Source organism: Eschrichtius robustus, chromosome 9, assembly GCF_028021215.1.
Source record: "Eschrichtius robustus isolate mEscRob2 chromosome 9, mEscRob2.pri, whole genome shotgun sequence".
Classification (NCBI taxonomy): Eukaryota; Metazoa; Chordata; class Mammalia; order Artiodactyla; family Eschrichtiidae; genus Eschrichtius; species Eschrichtius robustus.
This window is the reverse complement of record NC_090832.1, coordinates 43,923,295-43,946,843: the sequence shown is the minus strand read 5'-3', so window position 1 is coordinate 43,946,843 and position 23,549 is coordinate 43,923,295. Positions and strand designations below refer to the sequence as shown.

General features: G+C 39.0%; 1 protein-coding gene across 1 annotated transcript in view; it reads left to right on the top strand.

The window, feature by feature from the left end:
* Positions 1–23,549, top strand: part of DCBLD1 (discoidin, CUB and LCCL domain containing 1) — a 70,009-nt gene that overhangs the window by 5,472 nt on the left and 40,988 nt on the right. Inside the window, exon 2 of the mRNA XM_068551325.1 lies at positions 14,624–14,836. Coding sequence (XP_068407426.1) covers positions 14,624–14,836 — 213 coding nt within the window. The remainder of the gene's footprint in view (positions 1–14,623; positions 14,837–23,549) is intronic.

Sequence of the window (23,549 nt, the reverse complement as noted above, 5' to 3'; positions counted from 1 at the left end):
AGTGTTTAGGCATTTGTGACATTAGCACTGTGTTGAGCCATGTAGTCCTGTATGCCTTGACTGTTTAATGCCATTTCTGTTTAATCTGTTCATCTAGTTTTCATAGACTATCTCCTTGGGTGTTCTAATACCCCATATTTACAGAAATGTCTTTGTCTTTTATTGATATGTGCTTACATATGGTCATTTTAATTTTGTATGGCTCCATTTCATGACTGAGAGTGTTTAGTGGATGTACCTAGAGGTTGTGTGTAAATGATTTTTATGGAGCACTCTATTCTTGAAAAAAGAAAAAGGAAAAAAACACTTTATTTCACTGTTATGTCTGACAGAGGTCAGAAGTCCAGTTAAATTCAAAGTGCCAGTACATAAAATTTCCTACAGGGAAAGTGGTAAACATCTTCGTGGGTCTCACTTAATTTTTAACTGGCTGAGTGGATTTAATTCAGCTTTTTTTTATTGCTTTTCACAAAAGCAGATTGAAATGTGGTTGATTTCAGTCCAAAGGAGGAAACTTTTGAGACTTAATAGCCCATGAGCCCACTGGGACATGAGATCTGTTTATTGAATTGCTCCCACTCCGAGTTTAGAATGGAGGCTGCTTATTGTGAGAATTACATGGACCAAGATTTGCCTTTTTTTTCCCCCTAGAAAGCCCCTGCTTTGCCAAGAGTCTAAAATAGAAGATAGCCTACTCTACAGATAGAGAAATGGTGCTGTACCTGCTGTTAGTGCTAGCTCAAAAGGGTCTAAAAATCTTTGAGACCCTCTTGCCTTTTGGGTAGGAAATTCTTTTTCCGCCCATCTTTCTTCTTCCTTTTCCTTTTTCATCCTCTTTGCTACAGTTACTGTGCTATATTATTAAGATCTTAACAAACACACTGCTTTTCCCCTGAGGTATTTAAAATATATTGAAGACTTCATGGCATTTCTCCCCTAATATCTAATACTCAAGTCATATTTCCCCAGTTAACCTTAACATGTCTGTTGACTATTGGTTTGTTCAAACAAAGTCCACACATTGCAGTTAGTTATTACGTCTCTTTAAGTCACTTTTGATCTACCACTGATCCCCACCCACATACATTTTATTTTCCTGCAAGGAAGTCAGATTCAATTGTCTGGTGACACAGCTCACATCCTAAATTGACTTACTGCTTCTGAGTGGTGTGTCTTTCTTTTACTTGCACCATCCCCTAACGTATAAACCTGAATTACACCTACAGGTTTGATTAGATTCAGGCTAAGTGTTTTTGGTAAAAGTACCTCAAGGTGCCATGTACTGCTCATTGTATCACAACAAGATGCATATATTATGATTGTTATTATTATTGCCCCCGCATTTCAGTGATGCTGAGAATGATCAGTGACTTCAGGAAGTGACAACTCAATCCATCCTTTATAAAGTTGCCTTTTCCTATATGACCTGGAAGTAGTCTGTGGGATAATAGTCTCGCGCTCACTCAGACTACTCTTCCCCATCAACATTTCACTCAGTGGTTTAAGCATCTATTGATCATTATTGTTTGACCAATCAGATATTTTTTATGTAAATAACATTTTAAAACCTTCATCTATATTTTTTTATCAGGTGGTTTTTTGTTTTTTGGGGTTTTTTTTTTTGCATCTAATTGAATTGAATTGAATCCCGACAATTCTGAGAGCTGTTGAGGGAACTGAGATTCAGAGAGAGTGAATCATTTACCCCAGATGCATTCACTTTATGTGCCTAAAGAGGGGCTCAGGTGCCTGTCCTACAATTCTAAATGCCGTATGATGGTCTTCTGCCCCTCATCTTCAAGGGGCGTTCATCCAGGTGAGATCAAGTTCAAGAAAAGAAGCCTTGGAGGAACACAATTTCAGGGGGTTATTTATGCAATAAAGTTTTAAATTAATAGCCTTTGGCTTCTCTTAGAGATGATTACAGTTGCTACAGAAATATTAAGACTTTTAAAACTCCCAATTAGTAGCTATTGTGCTTTAATCCACTGTGATACATTTAGCAGTGCAGAATACAGAATGTGCAAAGGCTATACGATTTTCAGGACCATGCAATGTGATATGAATTTTATGATTTATTTATTTTTCTCTCAACTCTTATGTTTTGTACCTCATTCGATGAATGATAAAATGCCATCTCTTTCCCAACTGAGATTTGCTATTTTCTGATTAGTTAACATAGATTGCTTTTTCCTTACATGTGGTACGTACATGTATGTTCCCGCAAACCTTCTCATCCTATTTCTTTGTGTATTTTTCATTCTGTGCTCAGATAATTCCTAAATTGACGCTCTTGTCCAGGTGTCAGAAACGTCACTCTGGCTTAAATATAGATCCTGAAATTTATTATTTTCTGTCCTGGATGTATAAATGAAATCGAGAGTAAAAATGTGTCAGAGAATTGAAAATATAGATGTGTTCCAATTTTAGGAATAGATATTAAAGTAAAACCATACAAAACTGGTATCTCAAGCATTTTTCATTTTTAAGAAAATTCACTGCAAGATCCCTCCTAATAATGAGGGCCCTTTAGTCTCCTGCTACTCAGAGTATGTCTTAAAAAGGCTAGCAGAAGAGTCATTACCAAGAGACTTTTGGACATGCAGAAATCTCAGACCCTGCACATTAACAAGATCCCCGGGTGGTTGCTGTACCCACTGAAGTTTGAGAAGCAGCACTTGAATCTACTGACCCTTCATTTACAGAGCAGCTTTTAGGAGCTCCATTGGTGCGAAGCAAAGAGAACAGCCTTTGTGGGAAGTAAACTAGCCACCTCTCAGACTATTGCTTTAACAGGCTAGTAAAAAGCACTTACTCAAATGATGAAAAACAGAGTGGTGGGATTCCTCATAAGTTTTACAAGAAACCCTGAATTAAATATGGCTATCTTACTCATGTTAATTTCAAGACCAAAAGAGTAGGACTATAAATAAATAATCGTAATGTGGGTTTTGATGCCGGTTGTGCTGGCATTAAAACCCTGGTAGTGTGATCTTGGGAGGTTTCTGAAATCTCTCTACTCAGCGTCCTCACTTCTGAAATGGGTGACTTCAGCAATTGCCCCCTCAGTGCTTGAGTTTCATGGTCTCTGGAGTCAGACAGGTGAGGTTCAGATGCCAGCTCCGCCACCAGGGCTGATGACTCAGCTTCTCAGAGCCTCAACTTCTTCACACATAGAACAAGGACAATAGGAAGGACATGTGGTAAAGAAAGGGTGCTGTGGGCTTCTTGGGCTGTATTGGAAATGTCCTGTCTTATAAGCTATGGGGTATATACTTGGATGTTTGAGATAGTACTCTTTATACACAGCTATCTGTATGTACGCATGTGTGTGTGAAATGTTTCATAATTTTTAAAAAGGAAACTAATAATACCATCCATCAAATATGATTGTCCTGAAGATTAAATAAGGTAATATAAAGTCCCTTAGAACACTCAGTATCTGTCACCTTTTACAATAAATGGTTGGTTAGTTAGTAAGAGCACTTTCACAATTTTATGATTTTTTCCTGTTCCAATAACTTTTTGGTTCTTATTAATTAAAAAAAAATCTGTCAAAGTGAAAATATCTGTGTATATGAGGGAGCAAGAGAGAAACATTTAAAAGTTTTACTTTTTAAAAAAATTTATTGAAGTATAGTTGATTTACAATGTTGTGTTAATTTCTGCTGTACAGCAAAGTGATTTGGTTATACATATATATACATTCTTTTTCATATTCTTTTCCATTATGGTTTATCACAAGATATTGAATATAGTTCCCTGTGCTTTACAGTAGGACCTTGTTGTTTATCCACAGTTTTAACTTCTGAAACTCAGATGAACTTTGTCTGTACTTGGTAATGTTGGAATTTTTGGACGCCAAGAGAAAAGTCAACATCCAGTTACACATTATGTGAATATTGGTGATATGCATATTTAACATGGAACCAAGGTTAGAAAATACAGCACATTGTAGAGACAGGAAGGATTGCTCGCGTTTATCCTCAGCTTCAGCAGTTGCAACGTAGACATGACATCAACATCCTGACATTATTAATAAAGGTCAGCAGCCACTTTTCTCCAACTTCCGTATCCTGAGCATCTATTCAACAAGGATAACACAGTCATCCTAGACTTGTTTTGCTTTACAAACAAGGGGTTCGTTTTGTTTTGTTTTGTTTTACATTTTTATCTGTGAAGTTAGGACACTTCTCTCAAACATCGTGTCCAGTTTGTTGCCAATTCCCCTTGTAACTTAAGCACTTGTAAGTTAATAACAACAGTGGCAAGTCTTGCTTTTGAATATCAGTGACAGGTTACAATTTCAGTGTCCATTTTTTAGAGCTCTAAAGACCGAAATCCACCTCACCACATCTGATCTTTGATCCCAGAAGCCCCGTTTTGGGATCTCTCTGTGCACCCCCCTTTTGTGAGCCCAGCCCAGGAGTTGGCCAGTGTGTCCCACAAAACACTACTCCCAGGAGATGCCCATTGAGCATGCATCCTCCTTTAAAGCTTCACATGCACTGCAAGGGCTTTGAGATGTCCTGTGGTGAAGAAAAAGGCGGGATTCTGGAAGCTTATTTGCCTCTTTTGGCAACAAGGGTGTGGTCTCTTTGTAAGCCTTCTAAGGACTGAGGGATCCAGTGCCTATTTTGAGAGATGCTGAGCTAGCAGTTAGTGGCCCTAGATAAATCTTGGGGAATGAATTCCGGTTAGACTTCCCAGCAGTTTTGAGCACTTAACACACACAGCCTCATTCATCTTTACCACACCCAGTTTTGGGTGGTCGTTTTGAAGATGAGGAAGATTGATACAAAACAGGTAACTTCTTAGAATCGAAGAGCCAAAGAGTGATGGAATTTGGAAGAAGTCAGCTAATTCAAAGCAATATTCTTGATACTTTAATATGTGTAGTATTTTTAAAATAGAAATATAGTAGTTAAAATGTATTGAATCTCACTGTATGCTAGCCTCTATGCTCAGTGCTTTACTAGCATTATATTATTTAATGTTCCTGTGAGTTGGGCACTATCATTATCTCTATATTACAGATGATGAATTGACGATTAGAGAGGTAAAGGGACTCACCCAAGCCCACACAGCTCCCAAGGACACAGGAACCCAGTGTCATAACCATTGTGCTCTGTCACCTCCCAAGTATATGGAAATAGTTTATGAAGTTAGAAGCCGACGTGTGCGCAACCCTCTTCCGCCACATCCACAGCCCTTTCAGTGATCATTTTTCCTTTTCATAGACTAGAGAGTGACCAAGAACTATAGAGTTTTCACTGATTTTACTTATAGCACATTAAAGAATAGCATTAAACTAGGTTTTGAGATTTTTATCTCCATTGGGCATAAATGATGCTTTTTAATATGTTAATATTAAAATTATTGATGTCTTTGCACACTGATGGAAATAGTCTCCCATTATGTAGGGACTCTTGTATAGGACCTCTTGAAATGATTTGTTTAATTTTCATGCATTCAAATTGATTTGTTTTAAGTGATTTTTTTAGCTGATAGGAAACACTGTGTTGTAGCATCTATTTTATACACAGTGAGAGTAAGGTTTAAAGAGATTCTAAGTTTTGCAGAACTTGGTCATGTCTTTCTAGTCTATAGCTGTGACTATTATCCATTTTCCTTTCAGGAAAACTAAAGATTTTGAATAATTGAAGTTTTACCATCATAACTTCTGTTTTACTCTTTTTATTCTCACATGGAATAAAAAGGCTCTCCTGCCCTTGTGCTTCCATTCCTTTCCAGGCAGTGAAAAAGTTAAGCACAACTGGAGAAGAACAACATTTATAAGAGAGGATGGCTGACGGTGAAATTAGTAATAGCTTGGGAAAGCTGTTCGCCTTACCATCAGACAAAGAGCTCTGTAATAATTGCAAGCTCCCTTTTGTGGTTGAAAAGATTGTAGTCATCAAGAGCTCACTTGCTCTCAGAAATGGGAAGAAATTTTCTCACACCCACACAGGGGTAATGGTGTGTGTGTTGAGACCTGTTATAACTTGAATATTAGAAAGAGCAAGGATACAACTGTAATGAAATCATGTTTCTAGAAGTGGTTTCACTCGTGATATTTTAGAGCACTATTTTCCAAATTGCAGCTTGTGACCCATTTGTAGGCAGGCAGTTCATCTGGCACAGCCAGCACACTCTTAACTTAAAAATGAAATGGGATAGAACAGAAAATATCACAGTGCATTACATATAATAAAAAGTATTATAACATTAGATTTTTGTTTATTATTTATGTGGGTGTATGCATGTGTGCTTGCTTAGGTTGTGATGAGAAATCTATATTCTAACTATGGGTGTTCAACAAGTTTGAAGGTTGCTGTCTTGTTCTGTGGACTAGTTAATAATTGATCTTAAAGATATTAATCTTAAAGAATTAATCTTAAACAACTAGTAAAGATACTAGTTGTTTTACTTCAAATAATTTTCCAAGTGCAATTAAGTTTAAAAAATTTTTCAAAGCCTAAATCATTCTTTGTAGTATTGCAGAACTTAGTCCGTATCAAATATATCTTAATTTCACTTTGCTGTTAGTGGAATGTGACTACTTATCAAAGGGAAGTAGTCTTTTAAGGAAGTTATTGTTTTCCTTTCTTAGTGACTGGAATTCGAGTAGACTAAATAAATGGTTGACTCGTGTAGACAAGCATCTGGGGATTTGTTTTAAGCTTATTTAGAAAATACCTTGTATATCCATACTTCCTAAATAGCTGATGTAAAAGTCTGAAAGATAAACGCATATCCATTCATTTCAGGCATTTGGGGGAACAGATAATGAGTCCATTGGACCTGTCACTTTACTCTCAGGAATTACTTGTTAACTTACGTCTCTCTCCCCTTGACTGTGATCTCCTTCAAATGGGAACTACATTATCCTAAATTCCGAGCTGTTTGTTGAGTAAGTTTTTAATGCCAGTTTGGGTATGTTGGTTTAGAGACTTCTTCCCGTCTGCATACCTTAAGACCAATGCTGAAAGTAGCCTTTAATGTTACAAAGCACATTAGGTGGATTTGGTAGTTTTAATTATATTATTTTTCTGGTTTGTATATAATGTATTCATACTGTAGAACATTTAGAAAACTAATATAAATAAAATGGAAATCAATTCTAATCCCACACCATAAAAATATACAGTTTAAACCTTTTTCCCTTCATGTCTATATATGTGGTCTATATTCTGTTTTAAAATTAAATCGTTTTCTAAAACATGGCCTTAACTTTTCCTTAATATCAATCTGCGCGGAGGTGTCATAGTCTCTTTTCTAATTTAGCTTGTTTCCAAATGCTCAGAATTAAAATGCTTAAATTTGGGGTAGAGATCACTTGGGGAGTTATAAAACATTAATGAGTACTTGCAGCTTTTTCCAAAATCTAAACTTCCTCCATCCAGTTTAATTTCTGTAAGTTGTTTTGAGGAGGTGGTGGGTCAGTCCCACAAACGAGCTATGGCTCCGAGCAAACCCCGGGGTTTAGGCCCATCGTGGACCCTTCAACTGTTCTACAGGGGGAGAAGCTTCCAGTCTGAGGAGAGGAGGAAATGATACACAGTTTAGTCATCATGTGCTTTGGCAATTAACTTACAGTTCAAAGGAAGAAGATGATAAATGGTGTGTGGTAGACACTTGTGAAGAGTAGACAAGTTCCCTGTGGCCAAGCTTCCTCCATCCCCCTTCTTGCCATGTTCCCCCCTTGATGGTAGGTGGTGACAGTTCAGTGTCCCTGTCACCTCCCACTACTGCATCACCGCGGCTCACTGCCCTTGAGTCCTCCCAACACCACGTGGAGCTTAACCGTAAAACCAAGATTGTATTTTTTTGCCTTCAAGATTGACCTTTATTTCTTTTCATTTTAATTTAAAAAAAAAACACAAAAAACCTGTGAACCCTCATCATCCAGCTATGGTAACCATCAACATTTCCCCATCTTTTTTACTTATTTTCCTCTTTCCCTTTTTTGCTGAAGTATTTTATGGCAAATCCCAGACCACATGTCGTCATGTCATTTCAGCCCTACATATGTCAGTAGGCATCCCTAAAAGTAAAGACATTTTCTCACATAACCTCAATACCATTATCACACCTAAAAAAGTGAATAATACTCCCCTGATATTATTTAATACCCCAATTATCTTTTTTAAAATTAGCATTGGTATTTATTAGTGTAAATATATTGCATTTGAAAATCCAGCTTTTTTTAAATTGAGGTATAGTTGATTTACAATGTTTCAGGTGTACAGCAAAGTGATTGTTATATATTCTCTTTCAAGTTCTTTTCCATTATAGGTATTACAAGATATTGAATATAATTCCCTGTACTATACAGTACAACCTTGTTGTTTATCGGTTTTTTATGTAGTACTGTGTATCTGATAATCCCAAACCCCTAATTTATCCCTCCCCCACCACTTTCCCCTTTGTAACCATAAGTTTGTTTTCTATGTTTGTGAGTTTATTTCTGTTTTGTAAATAAGTTCATAGGTATCATTTTTTTAGATTCCACATATAAGTGATACCATATAGTATTTGTCTTTGTCTGACTTACTTCACTTAGTATGATAATCTCTAGGTCCATCCATCGTGCTGCAAATAGCATTATTTAATTATTTTTTATGACTAGTGATATTCCATTATATATATGTGTTTACATACACACACCGCATCTTCTTTATCCATTCATGTGTTGATGGACATTTAGGTTGCTTCCATGTCTTGGTTATTGTAAACAGTGCTGCTATGAACATTGGGGTGCATGTGTCTCTTTGAACTAACATTCTCGTCTTTTCAGGATGTATGCCCAGGACTGGGATTACTGGATCATGTGGTAACTCTGTTTTTAGTTTTTTTGAGGAACCTCCATACTCTTCTCCATCGTGGCTGTACCAATTTACATTCCCACCAACAATGTAGGAGGGCTCCCTTTTCTCCACACTATCTCCAGCATTTATTATTTGTAGACTTTATAATGATGGCCATTCTGACAGGTGTTAGGTGGTACCTCATTGTAGTTTTGATTTGTATTTCTCTAATAATTAGCTAAGTTGAGCATATTTTCATGTGCCTGTTGGCCATCTATATGTCTTCTTTGGAGAAATGTCTATTTAGGTCTTCTGCCCATTTTTTGACTGGGCTGTTTTTTGTTTGTTTGTTTGTTTTGATATTGAGCTGTATAAGTTGTTTGTATATTTTGAAAATTAAACCCTTGTGGGTCACATCATTTGCAAATACTTTCTCCCATTCCGTAGGTTGTCTTTTCATTTTGTTGATGGTCTCCTTTGCTGTGCAAAAGCTTTTAAGTTTAAGTAGGTACCATTTGTTTATTTTTGCCTTTGTTTCCATTACTCTAAGAGATGGATCAAAAAAAAAATATTGCTGTGATTTATGTCAAAGAATGTTCTACCTATGTTTTCCTCTAGGAGTGGTCTTGCATTTAGGTCTTTAATCCATTTTGAGTTTATTTTTGTATACAGTGTTAGAGAATGTTCTAATTTCATTCTTTTACATGTAGCTGTCCAGTTTTCCCAGTACCACTTATTGAAGAGACTGTATTTTCTCCATTGTATATTCCTGCCTCCATTGTCATAGATTAATTGACCGTAAGTGTGTGGGTTTATTTCTGGGCTTTCTATCCTGTTCCATTAATCTATGTGTCTGTTTTTTGTGCCAGTACCATACTGTTTTGGTTACTGTAGCATTGTAGTATAGTCTGAAGTCAGGGAGTGTGATTCCTCCAGCTCCATACTTCTTTCTTAGGATTGTTTTGGCTATTCAGAGTCTTCTGTGTTTCCATACAAATTTTAAAATTTTTTGTTCCAGTTCTGTGAAAAATGCTACTGGTAATTTGATAGGGATTGCACTGAATCTGTAGATTGCCCCCAGTTATCTTTTTTAAATGGTTTTGTAAGATTGGTTTTTCAAGTCATGGTCCAAATAAGATTCATGTGGTTGTTCTAGTGTTTAAGTTTCCTTTAATCTAAAATAAACACTTTTTAAAACGTTTCTTTATACAGTTCATTGTTGAAGAAACTGGGTCAGTTGCACCTAGAATATCACCTGGATTCAGCTAATGACTTCCTTGTGGTGTCAATACACTTGTGTTTCTACCCCTTGTGTTTCCTGTAAACTGAAGTTAGACATAAAGGCTTGATGAGATTCAGAGTCAATTATCAATTCAAATGTTTTGCTTTTTGGCAAGAGTGCTTCATAGGTGTTGGCATGTAGAGCACATTTTATCCTAGCAGGAGACTTGTAATATCTGATTTTCTCACTTGTAGTCATGCTGAGATCCATTAATAAGTTTAGATGGTGAACTGCCTGATCCTTTCATTTTAAAGTTTTTCCTCTTGTAAAGCAACTATACTCCAATAAAAATTAGTTTAAAAAAATAAAGTTCTTCCTCAACCTTCCACCCAAAGGTTTTCCATCTATTTGTGACCATTGCCAGATAAGCTCCATCTTATTAGGGAGCTGTTCATTTTAATAGACAGATGTTGTGAAAGTATCTAAAAAGAGGTCTGGTAAGGCATCAGCGCAGGTGGTTTTCCAAAATTAAACACAAATACACTTGTGTTACAAAATCAAATAAAGAGGTGACAAAAGTGTTTTTAAAATCCTAGAACTAGATCATCTTGGAATTGTCATCTGGTATGTACCATTGGTTGAGTAGCCTTAAGGAAAGTCATATACATCTTGTTTTCTCATCTGTAAACTGGGGCATATATTATGAACCTCCCCAGACTCAACACCCTATGCTCTTTAGACAAATGTGAGAACTTGGTTAATGGATTTAGTACACAGAGATTTTAGAATAAAAGTGGCCTCCTTTATTTGTTGTCATTCCATGGTGATCTTTTTAATGCAAGCCTGTATAAATTCTTCAATTAAAAATAATTTAAGTAGAAGAGCATACAGGATCACAAAATCCAAATAGTATAAAAAGTATAAAGTAGAAAAAGCCCCTTCATTTTCACCCCCTGCCAGCAAAACTTAACCAGACTGACAGAGTTTTTCAAAATTTTTTAATTAAATTTTTTATTCTGAGATAATCATAGATCACATGCAGTTGTAAGAAATAATACAGAGAGATGTTGTGTACCTTTACCTGGTTTCCCCTGTGATAGCATCTTGCAAAGCTATAGTATAATATTACAACCACGATATTGATGTTGATACATTACATATGGAACGTGAACTGGTAGATTTTTAAATAACTCTTGTCGTCTTCCTTGTCAGTGTTTCTTAATTAGAGTTGGGCTCTGAGTTAAGCTACAAAAGTATTAGGATGAGGTCGTGGAAATAGTGCTTCTCTGTTGTTTTCAATTGCATGCATATGCCTTATTCAATATATGATACCATAGGCATTTTCTCTCCCTAGGCATTTTCCATTTGCTCTTTGGCATATTTCTAGTTCTTTTTTTTCCTCAGCTTTATTGAGATATAATTGACATATGACGCTGTGTAAGTTTAAGTCTACAATGCATTAGTTTTATACATTTATGTATTTCAAAGTTATTTAACACCGTAGCATTTGCTAACACTGCTATCACCTCACATAATTACTGTCTCCTTTTTGTGGTGAGAACGTCTAAGATCTACTCTCCTAACAACTTCCAATTATATACTATAATATTGTTAACTATATCTAGTCCTTTGAAGTCATCAAAACTGTGGAAAGACAGTAGGTTGAAAATTCCTGATGTCAGTAGTACCCAGGGAATAAGTTTATTATATTAGTGCTTGCCACAGAAGACTCCATAAGTAGTCTTCCATAGGCCGGAGTGAAATTGCAACTTCTGATGACAGTTTGCTTTGTAATAAATTAGGACTCAGCCGTTCCTTTCAGGTTTTTTGGCAGAGCAAAGACCTAGTTTCATTCTGATAGTTCATGGAAAAGGGAAGCTTCTCCACATCTGAGGCACAATCCCCCACGTAAAGTAAGGATGGGAGTGTTGAAGACTTAAACCTGCTCACATTCTGCCAGTGTCGCTGGGTGAAATGAGATTCCTCTTGGGCGTTAGAGTAGAAGACATTGAAAAGAAGCATAATTACAGGCTTGAATAAAAGTGACACCCCGGAATTTTCCTTTGTCATGACATGTCGCTTAAAACTTCGAATACAGTAATCATGTGTGGGCTGATTCACCTGTAACTGAGCCTCATTTTATGTCTAGGGATGTTTTCTAGGAAAAGATTTCACTTTCTTTTCTCTTATAAAAGCAGTATTTCATAGTACTAAGAAAAGAGACATTTAAAGGTTTCACCGGTGATATCTTGGTGGCTTAGAGGGGGTTAGTTATGTGTATATTTATATGCATAGTTGTACACTAGTTACCCTAGTGTTGTTCCATCAGGGTGCTCAAAGTCACTGCCTTCTAAGGTGGGCAAGTCTTAGAAACGAGTTACAGGACCTTGTGGGGAGCTAGGGCGTTTGTCTCCTTTAAAGGGGCAGCCACTGCCTTCAGCCCTGTGAGAACACCTGCTGGTATGATTGCCCTGTCTTCCAGTTTCCAAGAGAAATTGTCAATTGGATTTTTTTTTTTTTTTTTTTACAAAAGCCTTTAAGAGCAGGTAAATAATTCTAAATTTAAATCAAAACCCCTATGTACTTCTGCACCGTATGCTTTACTCTAGTATAATTTTCATTTAATTCTCAACAATTTTGTACTTACTGCCAGAGAGCCCAAGGAATATAGCTATCACCTCAAACTTAAGAACCAAACTTACAACCTTTGTCCCCAAACCTGCTTGCCCTCTGGGCTTCCCTTTCTGTCATATTAGCCTCAGTGTTCCAGTCATTTCTGGACTCAACATCTCAAAGTTTTTTTATTTTTTTCTCCTCTTTTCTTTCCCACTATAATTAACCGAAACCTGAGCCTGTTGATTTTTTTCTTGTGAACTTCCCGCTGTTTTTCTTTCCCTTTCCATTCCAGCCACCCCATTCCTAGCCCTCCTATTGCTCTTCTGAGGCAGATTCTCCTGCATTCTAGTTCCTGAATCGAAACTTTTTCTAATACCTCTTTCATTATCTTCCTTCTCAAAAACCTCTGTGGGCCCCTATTGCCTTCTGTATAAATTCCACAACTTCTGCTTGGACCTCCAGGTTTCAGAGTAGTTTTATCTTAGCTGTCTATCTCCATTTCCCTCTGGTACTAACTCATTGCTTCTATAGGTCAACTCCCCCAATGCAACCTCCCTGCTTGGAATCTTGTGAGAGTTTCTGCATAATGGGTGGGTCCTTGCCTGGAGCTTGACTGCTGATTTGGAATAGATTCTGCAGTTTTCCCCAGCCCCTTATTTTAACTAGGCCCCCATGCCATTTGGGCTGCAAGCCTCAGGGCAAGAAGGAGGTGGAATAAAGGAAGACCCCAGATGAATCCTCTAGCAGGGACTAGCCTGGAGAAGGAAGAAGGCTGCCTTGGGCTTCAGATTCCCACGATGCCCAAGTTGGGGCTTGTCCATAGGAGGCTTTGGGATGCCTTTGGTTACCACCTCAGAGAGTTCCTTCTCCAACAGACTTCTACTTTCTCTCCCTCCAGTGAAGGGCAAAAATTCTGGCTTTGTTTCTTTGAAGGCGTAGTAACCACAGGCATTTTGTACTTCGTACTTTGCATGCAGTGTTTGCTCCTAACCTTGCAGTCCACCCAGTTGTTCATGCTGTTAGATGTTTGGGTGATTAACCTGGTCACTTTAATATACTGGAACAACTTGTTGGTCAGTTGATTAACTTCCCTGTTCAGAAAGTCTTAAGAGAATTCCTTGTTTTAGTGAAGTAGTGAGAATTCACTGAAATAGATTCTCTCTTGCCCTCTTTGGCCCTTTGTTTAAGCTCCTGCTATGGCAGGGGCACCTAGTGTTATAGTTACCTGAACATGGAACTCTCCCATTTCACTCTGAGTCCTGAGCAGCCATTGCTGCTTTTATGTGTCTCCAACGATGCCATGTCTGGCAGGTGGCAAGCACTCAATACAGTAGATCCTTGACGCTCATGATACATCTTGAGTCTATCAGGAAATTCCAAATCTGTGACTGTTACTAACTGAGATGTGAATGTCAGATGCTTGTTAGTCCCCAGTTGAATGACAGGCTCTTAAACAAAGTCCTCTCAGCGTAAGCCTCAGATTCTACCAGGAGCATTTTGCATACATGATCCCATTTAATCAGGACAGTAACCCCTGAAATGAGTAGTAGTATTTTCTCGGTTGCAAATTATTTCATGGCATTGGCTTGCTAGTAGACAAAACCACAAATGGCAAATCTGAGAATGCCAAGGGCCCGCTGTGCAAGTGTGGATGGGTAGATGGATAGATGATTAGAAAAAGTAATTTGACTAAATGATGTATTTGCAAAGGGCTTACCGTACTAATACATGAAACATTTTGATCAACAATGTTCAGAAGATTAAACTGAGAAAATAGAGATGAAATAACCTGGAATAATAAATACTGTTTTATAATTCAATCCTTTTTTTTTTTTTTTTTTTTTTTTTTTTTTTAGCTTTTCCCTCTCTCTCCATAGAAGGAGTAGAGTACCTAAGATGAAGATTATACTGGACGTTTTCTGTCCTCAGTAAAAATTAATTTCACTTACTTTTTGTATTCTTTTTTCTTTAACAGGTGATGGCTGTGGGCACATAGTGACGTACAAGGACAGTGGCACCATGACATCTAAGAATTATCCAGGGACTTACCCCAATCACACTGTTTGTGAAAAGACGATCACAGTACCGAAGGGGAAGAGATTGATTCTGAGGTTGGGCGATTTGGATATTGAATCCCAGACCTGTGCTTCTGACTACCTTCTGTTCACTAGCTCTTCAGATCAATATGGTAAGAAAAGAGATCTAGGTTTCACTGAGCGTGGGACAATTTGAGATGCAGGGAGGAGGCAAGTGGCACGTTCATCAGTGTTACCGCCTGGGAAGATCAGAAGAGGAACTTGCTCTTTGTAGACTCTCAGGGTAGCTCACACGGATACACTTGTTTCCTAAGCTGCGCAAAGACATCTGAGGAGATAGTAGGCTTGCGTGGGTCTCAGGAGCTTAGTTAGAGTTTATATCTTGTCGGGAAGACAACTGGAGATATATAGCATTTGGCTAAAACACCTACAGTGCATTCATTTGTTGTGTGACAAATATTTATTGAACAGTGGTCATGTGTTCAAGTGCTCTGTGGAGGACTGGGTGGGATTCAGCAGTGAAAGAACAAAGTTCCTCCTTTCATTGTGCTTACACTGGTAGAGGGGCAGGTGGAAAACAAACAAGTACATCTATAATATGAGAGGCAGTGAGAAAGAAAAATAAGGAATAAGAAAAAAGAGTCATCCTAAGGTGATAACAAGTCTGATTCTGAGTGTGTGTGTGTTCAGATGGGATGGTCAGGAAGGCTTCACCAATAAGAAGACATTTGAGCAGAGACCCAAATGGAGTGAGTGAAGGGACTGTACACATATGTCTGGGGTCAGTTTTCTGGGTAGGGGAAGGGCAAGTGCAAAGGACAGTTTTCAGAGTAACCTTCTGAAATTAAGCTTTTTGTGGTTTGGGGTGTGCTGTTAGCACACTGGTGTCTGAAATCACCATTAGCACTGACCCTACAATCCTTAGCCCAAGGAAACAACTTGGGTTTTATCGATTAGAAAACAAAGACAGAACTTACATACAGATTCTTCTGAGATTAGAGATTTTTTGAAATTCTCTGTGTGTTACAACTCCAAAAATGATACAGGTTTTAAGCAAAACCCTGTCCTCCTGCTAGTTCTATAGGTAATTTCTCTCAAACACACAGCTTTCAAGGCTGTCTTTACCTTTGCATCCAGAGCTTCCTCACTTCTCCCAGGGTGGAAGCCCGGACCAGTCCTGAGAGTTCAGAGGTCTAAACCTATCTAGCCCCCATGGAGGAAAAAACTTAAGATTTATTTTTTTTATCCCTGGGAATATTACCTGTATTTTAATGTTGGTTGAATTACTCTGACAGAGTAAAGTTGGTTGATTTCATATAATTAGTTGCAACTTTTTAACTCCAGTTTGACTCAAATGGGAAAAATGAGAATTCCAGGGATGCTTGAGGCCCCTGGGAACACTTACTGTTCTGTTAGCTCTGGTAATCGAATGCGTGGTAATTTGTGGAGCCACTCTTCAGGGAGTCCTTCATTAGCCAGGAAATTTCCTTCAGATTCAGAGGAGGGCGTTGAGTGTCAGAGCTCCTGTGTAAAACACGAGGGAAAGTGCTGCAGGGCCAGAAACGGCTTTTCCACCCTAGTCTCTGCGGGGAAGCGTCTACTCTTCCAGAAGTTGAGCAGTTAATTCCACCTGCTGACAGAGCAGCCGCGTAGTCACCTCTGTTGCTTTGGGTCTCACCTCGGGGGCTGAGGTGAGAACCAGACAGGGGAGCACATCGTCCTGAAACAGGATTGGAGAACGGATGTGGCTTCCCCACGCCAGGGCGTTTACTCCGTTGTCTTTGATGTATATTCGCAAATACACAAAAAGGAGGAAAAGCCTGGGATTAACTGCGTTTTAGGAGCCAGGTTGCGAGGTGATCATGGTTGGCCTCAGGGCACTCTAGTCCACATTTCCAGCTTCTTGAATTTTCAGGATTTAGACTCTTCACTAGGAAGTGAGTAATGAATTGCAGTTCATTTCAATAAAGCCCAGTAAATTAGTTTTTCTCTTTAAATTTTTTCCTACATAGTTATGTTTGTCTTTTAAAAACAAAGTATATACTCATTATAGAAATAAGCAGACTCATTGTATGTCAGGCACATGCTTGGCCTCACGTAGATTTTCTGGAATCCTTACGTCCACCCTGCAAGGTAAATATTATTAACTCCTTTTTACAAACAGGGAAACTGAGGCACGGTGAGTATTTTATTTTATTTTATTTTAGGAACGTGCTGAAGATCACAAAGCTAGTTAAGGGCTGAAAGGAAAATTTATATCTATGTCTTTGTGGCTCCAAAACATGTTTCCAGATGTCTGTTCCTCTCCCAGTACCAACACCCAAAGAAAAACTCAGTGCATTATCACCCTTCCCAGGTGGACCAGCCCAGTATTACATCATACAGCAATTTTGCCTAAAACACAGGTGTAGTTAATACTTTGGGTTGGGGATGTTCTTAAGATAAAATATTTAACGATGCTCAGAACTTCTTTCTTTTGAGGCTATGTAAAAGATTCCCTCATCAGTCATGTTAAGGCAAAAATCCAGCAGACAAGAATAACAGAAATTAGCAATAAAAGGGATACATGGAAAGGAAATTAGAATATTTCAGTCCTATAAGCATATTTAAAAAGAATTACATTCTAAATTTTCTTGCAGTCAGAACTACAGATTTTCTTTGTTAGGAAAATCTTTATTACATATAGGCTGAAAAAGTTCTATCTCACCCTGAGTAAAATTAATGTGCCCTTAAAAAAAAAAAAATTAAGTGGCTTAGGGCCAGGTATAGCAGGTGTACACATGCATATGTGTGTATGCTGCATGTATATATTTGTGTCTTTTGTAGTTTTGAAGAGCATTCTGGGAGGAGCCACTTATTCATATATGTATACTTACAATATTTAATCCAGTGACTTGAACGTAGTAGATACGCCGTGAATAAATGGTTTTAAAGGTGAATTGGCAGATTCAATGGCGAGGAACCAGTTCAGTAAAACATGTAATACCTGCAATATTAAGCCCCTACTTGTTGAAAAGACTGTTAACATAGAAAGCTGCTTAGGATATAGTGTTAGGTAAAATATGAATACACAGTAATGTCCTAATAATAGAAAAAAGCCTCTGAATAAAGTAAGACAGAACATAATTGTAGCAAAATATTAGAAGGAGGACTTTAAAAGGTTCAACTCTGGGTATTGTTATATTTTCTCTCTACTCTCTATTTTTTTCTTTAATAAATGTACGTTTCTTAAAAAAGTAGATTTTCTTTGACCAGGAACACTAACTTTAGACCTACATTTTAATTTAGTTAAAATAGTCCCCTGGTCAGTTTGAACTTCCTGGAGGAGTGTAGCATCTGCAGAGGAGAAAGAGAAGGAAGAGGAGGAGGAGTGCTTTGCTGGCCTGTGCGAGCTCAGGGAGTGGGCCTGCCTTTGGGACTGTCACCCAGCTCCCTGTAGTGGGGAAGGCCCCTCTGCAGCCAGTGTGGCCACAGGACTGTGGAGGGAGGGTCTCAGGGATCCAAAACGCTGTTGCCTGGGCCGGCAGTTGAGGGAAGTGCCCACTGCAGTTCCCCCCGGGGGGAACATATGTTCTAGAATACCTCCTGCAATTCCAGTATACAGGGCTCTAAAGATTACATGTATGGCTGAAACAGCTGAATAGTTTTGGTTTATCCAGCTCAGTTTTTTTCAATTAATTGCTAAAACCCGTTGCCAAGAGATTTTAAGACTCAACACTATCAGACTTTTAAATGTGGAGTTAATGTTTGGAAAAAGAATAATGTTTTCTGGCATCCCTGTTTATAAGCTCTGCCAAGAGTGGACATAGCTGGAATGTGATTGCATTAACCATTGTGAATATGCTGAAGTTATATAGTTTTTTAATCCTTATGCAGTTCATTTGTAATGGTTCACCCTCCCATGCCGATTTTGTTTTAAATGTTTGGTTCATATACTTTGGGTGCTTTCATTCATGGTAGCAAAACGTATAATACTATAAACAAGTGTGACCCACACCAGCTTTCACAGTGATCAAGCAAAATATGCACCTGATCTCATTGATTGTTAAGAGACCTGATACAAATAAGATGGGGTTATTATTCTTCTGTTTGTCATATATTATAATGAGGGCTGATATTTCAGATTCAAACATCAGTTGAAAGAATGTACTTACATATCTATGGCTGAGTTAAGACACTGACTCTCCCTTTTAAAATACTCTTGAAACAGCCAGGATGCAGCAAAGTTGATAAACTAGATCAACCTCACTTTAGAATATATGTTGTTTAAGAACAAAATACGATTTTAAAGATACTTTTTTTTTTTTTAAATTTATTTATTTTGGGCTGTGTTGGGTCTTCGTTTCTGTGCGAGGGCTTTCTCCAGGTGCGGAGAGCGGGGGCCACTCTTCATCGCGGTGCGCGGGCCTCTCACTATCGAGGGCTCTCTTGTTGCAGAGCACAGGCTCCAGACACGCAGGCTCAGTAGCTGTGGCACACGGGCTTAGTCGCTCCGCGGCATGTGGGATCTTCCCAGACCAGGGCTCGAACCCGCGTCCCCTGCATTGGCAGGCAGATTCCCAACCACTGCGCCACCAGGAAAGCCCCGATTTTAAAGATACTTTTAAACATATAAAAGTTTTTGGCTGTAAACATATACACTGACTTTTAAGATCATGTGTACTAATATCCTGGCCAAAAAAAATGTTTAAGAAGTATCATACTTTGATTAGTAGAGATTGTTTTCACTATAACTAAGGGTATTCTGCATTTTTGTTTAAGAGACCAAAGTAACAGAGCCTCCCTTCAAAAGAAACACTCATGTCCCTTTTCTGGTCTAGAATCCAATCAGGATCGTGAAGCACTTAGCTGTTGTATAGTACAGTTCAGATTGCTGCTTTGGTACTGATTCTCAATCTCCTCCCTTTTATATTTGTGACGTAAAATAATAAGAGGTTAGTTATATAAAATATTAAAATATCTTGAACTTGGGGGAAGAGTAGGTGCTGATTCAGGCATTGTGTCATACCAGTATACCTACATTTAAAACATGAAACGTCTCACATTGTTTTAATTATGACACTGAAGAGGGAAGGCTATGAATTCATACTGAAGGTCATTATTCTCAACTTTAAAACTTGTTAGGGACCCTCTAACCTTTACTGGTTAGGTTCCATTTCCAGTCTTACTGACCGCAAAGAATTCACCCAGAGGTTTGTTTCTGTCACGACTGCTTGTGGGGATCCCAGAGAAACTGTCATTTCTGTTTCCTGATATTTCAAGAAGATTGACTAGGTCCCAGTTTTCCATGAAAGTTGATCTTCTCCTAGTGGGCAAAGTTTAGGGCTATTCCTAGACCCCCTGAGGGACCTGCTGGAGGAATCTTGGTGGGAGCCAGATACTGGTTCCTCGGGATCTCAGAGGACCTTGTTCTGATGTAGTTTCAGAGACTTCCCCGCCTAGGTCACTGTGGATCAGCATGGATTGAGATGAGCACTTCTGTTTCTGGGCAGAGTTTTCACTTGGGCTTAAGAGTGCGGACTCTGGAATTAAACTGCCTGGCTCCAAATTCCTGCCTTACTACTCATTTTTTAATTACATGACCTTGAGCAAATTACTTAACTTTCTGTATCTCTGTATCCCCATCTTTAAACTGGGCAAAATGATAGTATCCGCCACATATGGGTGATTGAGGCACATGTATACATAACTTACAAGAATGATGTCTGGCACATAATAAGCATTCATTAACCACCATCATCACTCCCTCCCTACTCCCCTTCCTCCTCTTGCCCTTCCCCCCTTCCCACCCCCTCTTCCTCCCCAGTGGCCTTGCACACAGTTGATTCTTTGTCTAAGATGTCTAAGAGCAGAGAACACATCGGTGCCTCTCAATTCCCCGAGCACGCTCCTTCCACCCAGCAGAGGGTGAGCTGCGGCAGCACACCCCACCCTACCCCTCCTGGTGCGTTCCTGGTGACCTAAAGTTACCCAAATCAGTCCGAGCCTGTGGCAGGGGTTCCCTGAGCCAGAAAGAGCTTCGTGGACAGATTTTCTCCATCCAGCTTCATGAGATGAGCCGAGAGCCCATGTTCCCTAAGCCCATAGTGCATTCAGTTTGGCTTTTTATTTTCACTGCCACCACCGGTCCACATCTTTGTATCTATTTCTTATAGAAAGAGCTTCCCGATTTTCCCCTCTCTCCTTTCACCAGTCTCCTTTCCCTCCGGGCCATCTAAGATTATCTTGTTAAATATTGTTGTAATAATTTCTTTCTTTCCTTATTTCAAAAATTGTTAATTGTGTCCCACTGTCCATAGACACTTGTTAGCATGGTTCAAGGCTCGCTCGCTCACTCTCTTCCCCACCCACATCTTTTTTTTTAATTAATTAATTAATTAATTAATTAATTAATTAATTTTTGGCTGCATTGGGTCTTCGTTGCTGCGCGTGGGCTTTCTCTAGTTGCGGCGACCGGGGGCTACTCTTTGTTGCGGTGCGCGGGCTTCTCATTGTGGTGGCTTCTCTTGTTGCGGAGCACGGGCTCTAGGCGCGTAGGCTTCAGTAGTTGTGGCTCGCGGGCTCTAGAGCACAGGCTCAGTAGTTGTGGTGCACGGACTTAGTTGCTCTGTGGCATGTGGGGTCTTCCTGGACCAGGGCTCGAACCCGTGTCCTGTGCATTGACAGACGGATTCTTAACCACTGCGCCACCAGGGAAGTCCTCCAGCCACATCTCTGAGTCTCCGCATCTCTATGCCTTTTCCTAAACACATCACACAGTTTCATGTTCGGTACATTTGATGATGTTATTTCTTCCATGTGTTATTTCTTCCTCTATTTCTTCCCATGCTTTTCTGCCCCTTCTAACACACACACACACACACACACACACACACACACACACAAAGACAAAGCAAATCCAATGCCACTTACCCTAGAACCTCCTCTGATGTCCAGCAGCTCCAGTCTTTCCCTCGTCTGGACTCACGTTGTTTTTCTAAGCCTTCAGTGGAACACCAATCTCAGGTTGAGATCATTATTTTAGCTTCTCTACCAGATAGGGGGTTTCCTGAGGAAGGAATTGCATTTTATTCATCCTTCGCTTATCCTCTGTTGCTTAGCGTAGTCTTACACTGGCAGATGCTCAATCAATGTTTAATGAGTCTGGCTGCATGTAGCTTGATCTTGGCAAACTTTATATATTTAAAAATCTATAAGCTTATAAATTTGAGTGTCTTTTTTCACACTGTAGGAAGATTTACAGTAAGATTCCTCTATCAATAAATATCCCCTCCTCATTTAAAGAAAGACTTGGTTTACCTAAAATTTTCGGACTCTACTTATCATATAGAGAAGACCATGAAACAGTAAAGAAGGTGCCTGCAGTGGAGCGTTCATCTGTGCTGTACACTGTGCTTTGGTGCTCCAGAGTTACTCACTTAACCCTCGTAGTAGCCCTGTAAGAGGGGGCCTTTTATTAGCCTCCACACATAAGGAAACTGAAGCTCAAAGAGGTCAAGTAATTTGCTTACAATCACTTAACTAGATCTGGGATTCAAGTCTGGGCATTTGACTCCAGGGACCCCACTTTTAAGCACTGTGCCATTCCCATTCAGGGTGACAAAAGCCATCTGATCCTGTGGCTTGTGCAGAAGTGAGCTGTAGTTCTTGTTCGTTATTTGCTGAATGATGAACAAGAAATGGAGACCTCTGCAGGCCTTCCCCTAGGGGTCTGAGAACCAAATGGAGTTCCGAGAAGTCACTCACACGCAGAGTGCTAGTATGAATTCAAGGTTTAAAAAAATGCATCTTAGTCAAAAAATTAAGGGAGACATCATGGTCAGTGAACCTAATTGTAGTCAGTTAAATTAGCTGTGTTGTGCTAAATGATTTGCACTGTAGAAAAGCCAGGAAGTTCCAGAATTGTTCTCTTACACTTCCTGTACTTCCACCTCCACCCCCAGTATTTTTTTAACCATTGTCAGTGACTTAGAAGTACAACGATATGAAGTCAACCGTTAATATTTATATTACACCAGGAACAAGAGAAATGAGAAAAGTAGGAAATAATACTAAGTGTTTTGACTCATAATTGCAACAAGATTTCTGTGATAATGGTTTAGAATGATACTAATTGCAATATGCAATATCTGGCATATTGCAGTAAGATCTAATCATTATGCCTTGCCTGTTGATTTTTTAAAAAAATTCCAAATAGAAAAAAATGCAAGATTGGCAGCCTCTATTTTATACATGGTTTATGTCTCACAGCCATATTATGGAGAATGCAAAATTCTTAGGACTTTTAATGATAAAACAAAAGCCTTTGAAGGAGCTTATGGAAAGTTGTTTTGAGCCTCAAGCACCCCAGAGGTGCGTTCTCCTCTATGACTGAGGCTACTTTGGTGGAAATGCTTGAGAAGGACTGGTTTTTGTTTGTTTTGCTTTGTTTTGCCTTTTATGCCAAGGTAGAATACAGAAAGAATCGTAAACTTATAAAAAAGGTTATATCAGCCAGAAAGTTCCATGCTAGATGTCTCATTAACATAACCATAATCCTCAAGGAGAAAAAGTATTGGCCTTCTCCTCCTCCACCTCCTCCACCTCCTCCTTTTCCTCAAACACTTTCCCAGAGATGCACTGTGATTCATTTCAGCAAATTGCCATCTTTTGTTGGGAGAGAAGTAATGGCCTAGGTGGGTTCTGGTGTGAAAGCGCTTCTTGACCTGAGTCCCTAGCCCCAAGTAAAGCCACACCTTTGTCTAGGAATCCGCCTGGTTCATTTATCATCTGTCACTGATTTTTGTCTGGGAACCAGAGACCAAAACTCTCCAGGGATACCACTTACATTCTTACGTGACTATGGTTTTAATGATACAGTCCAGG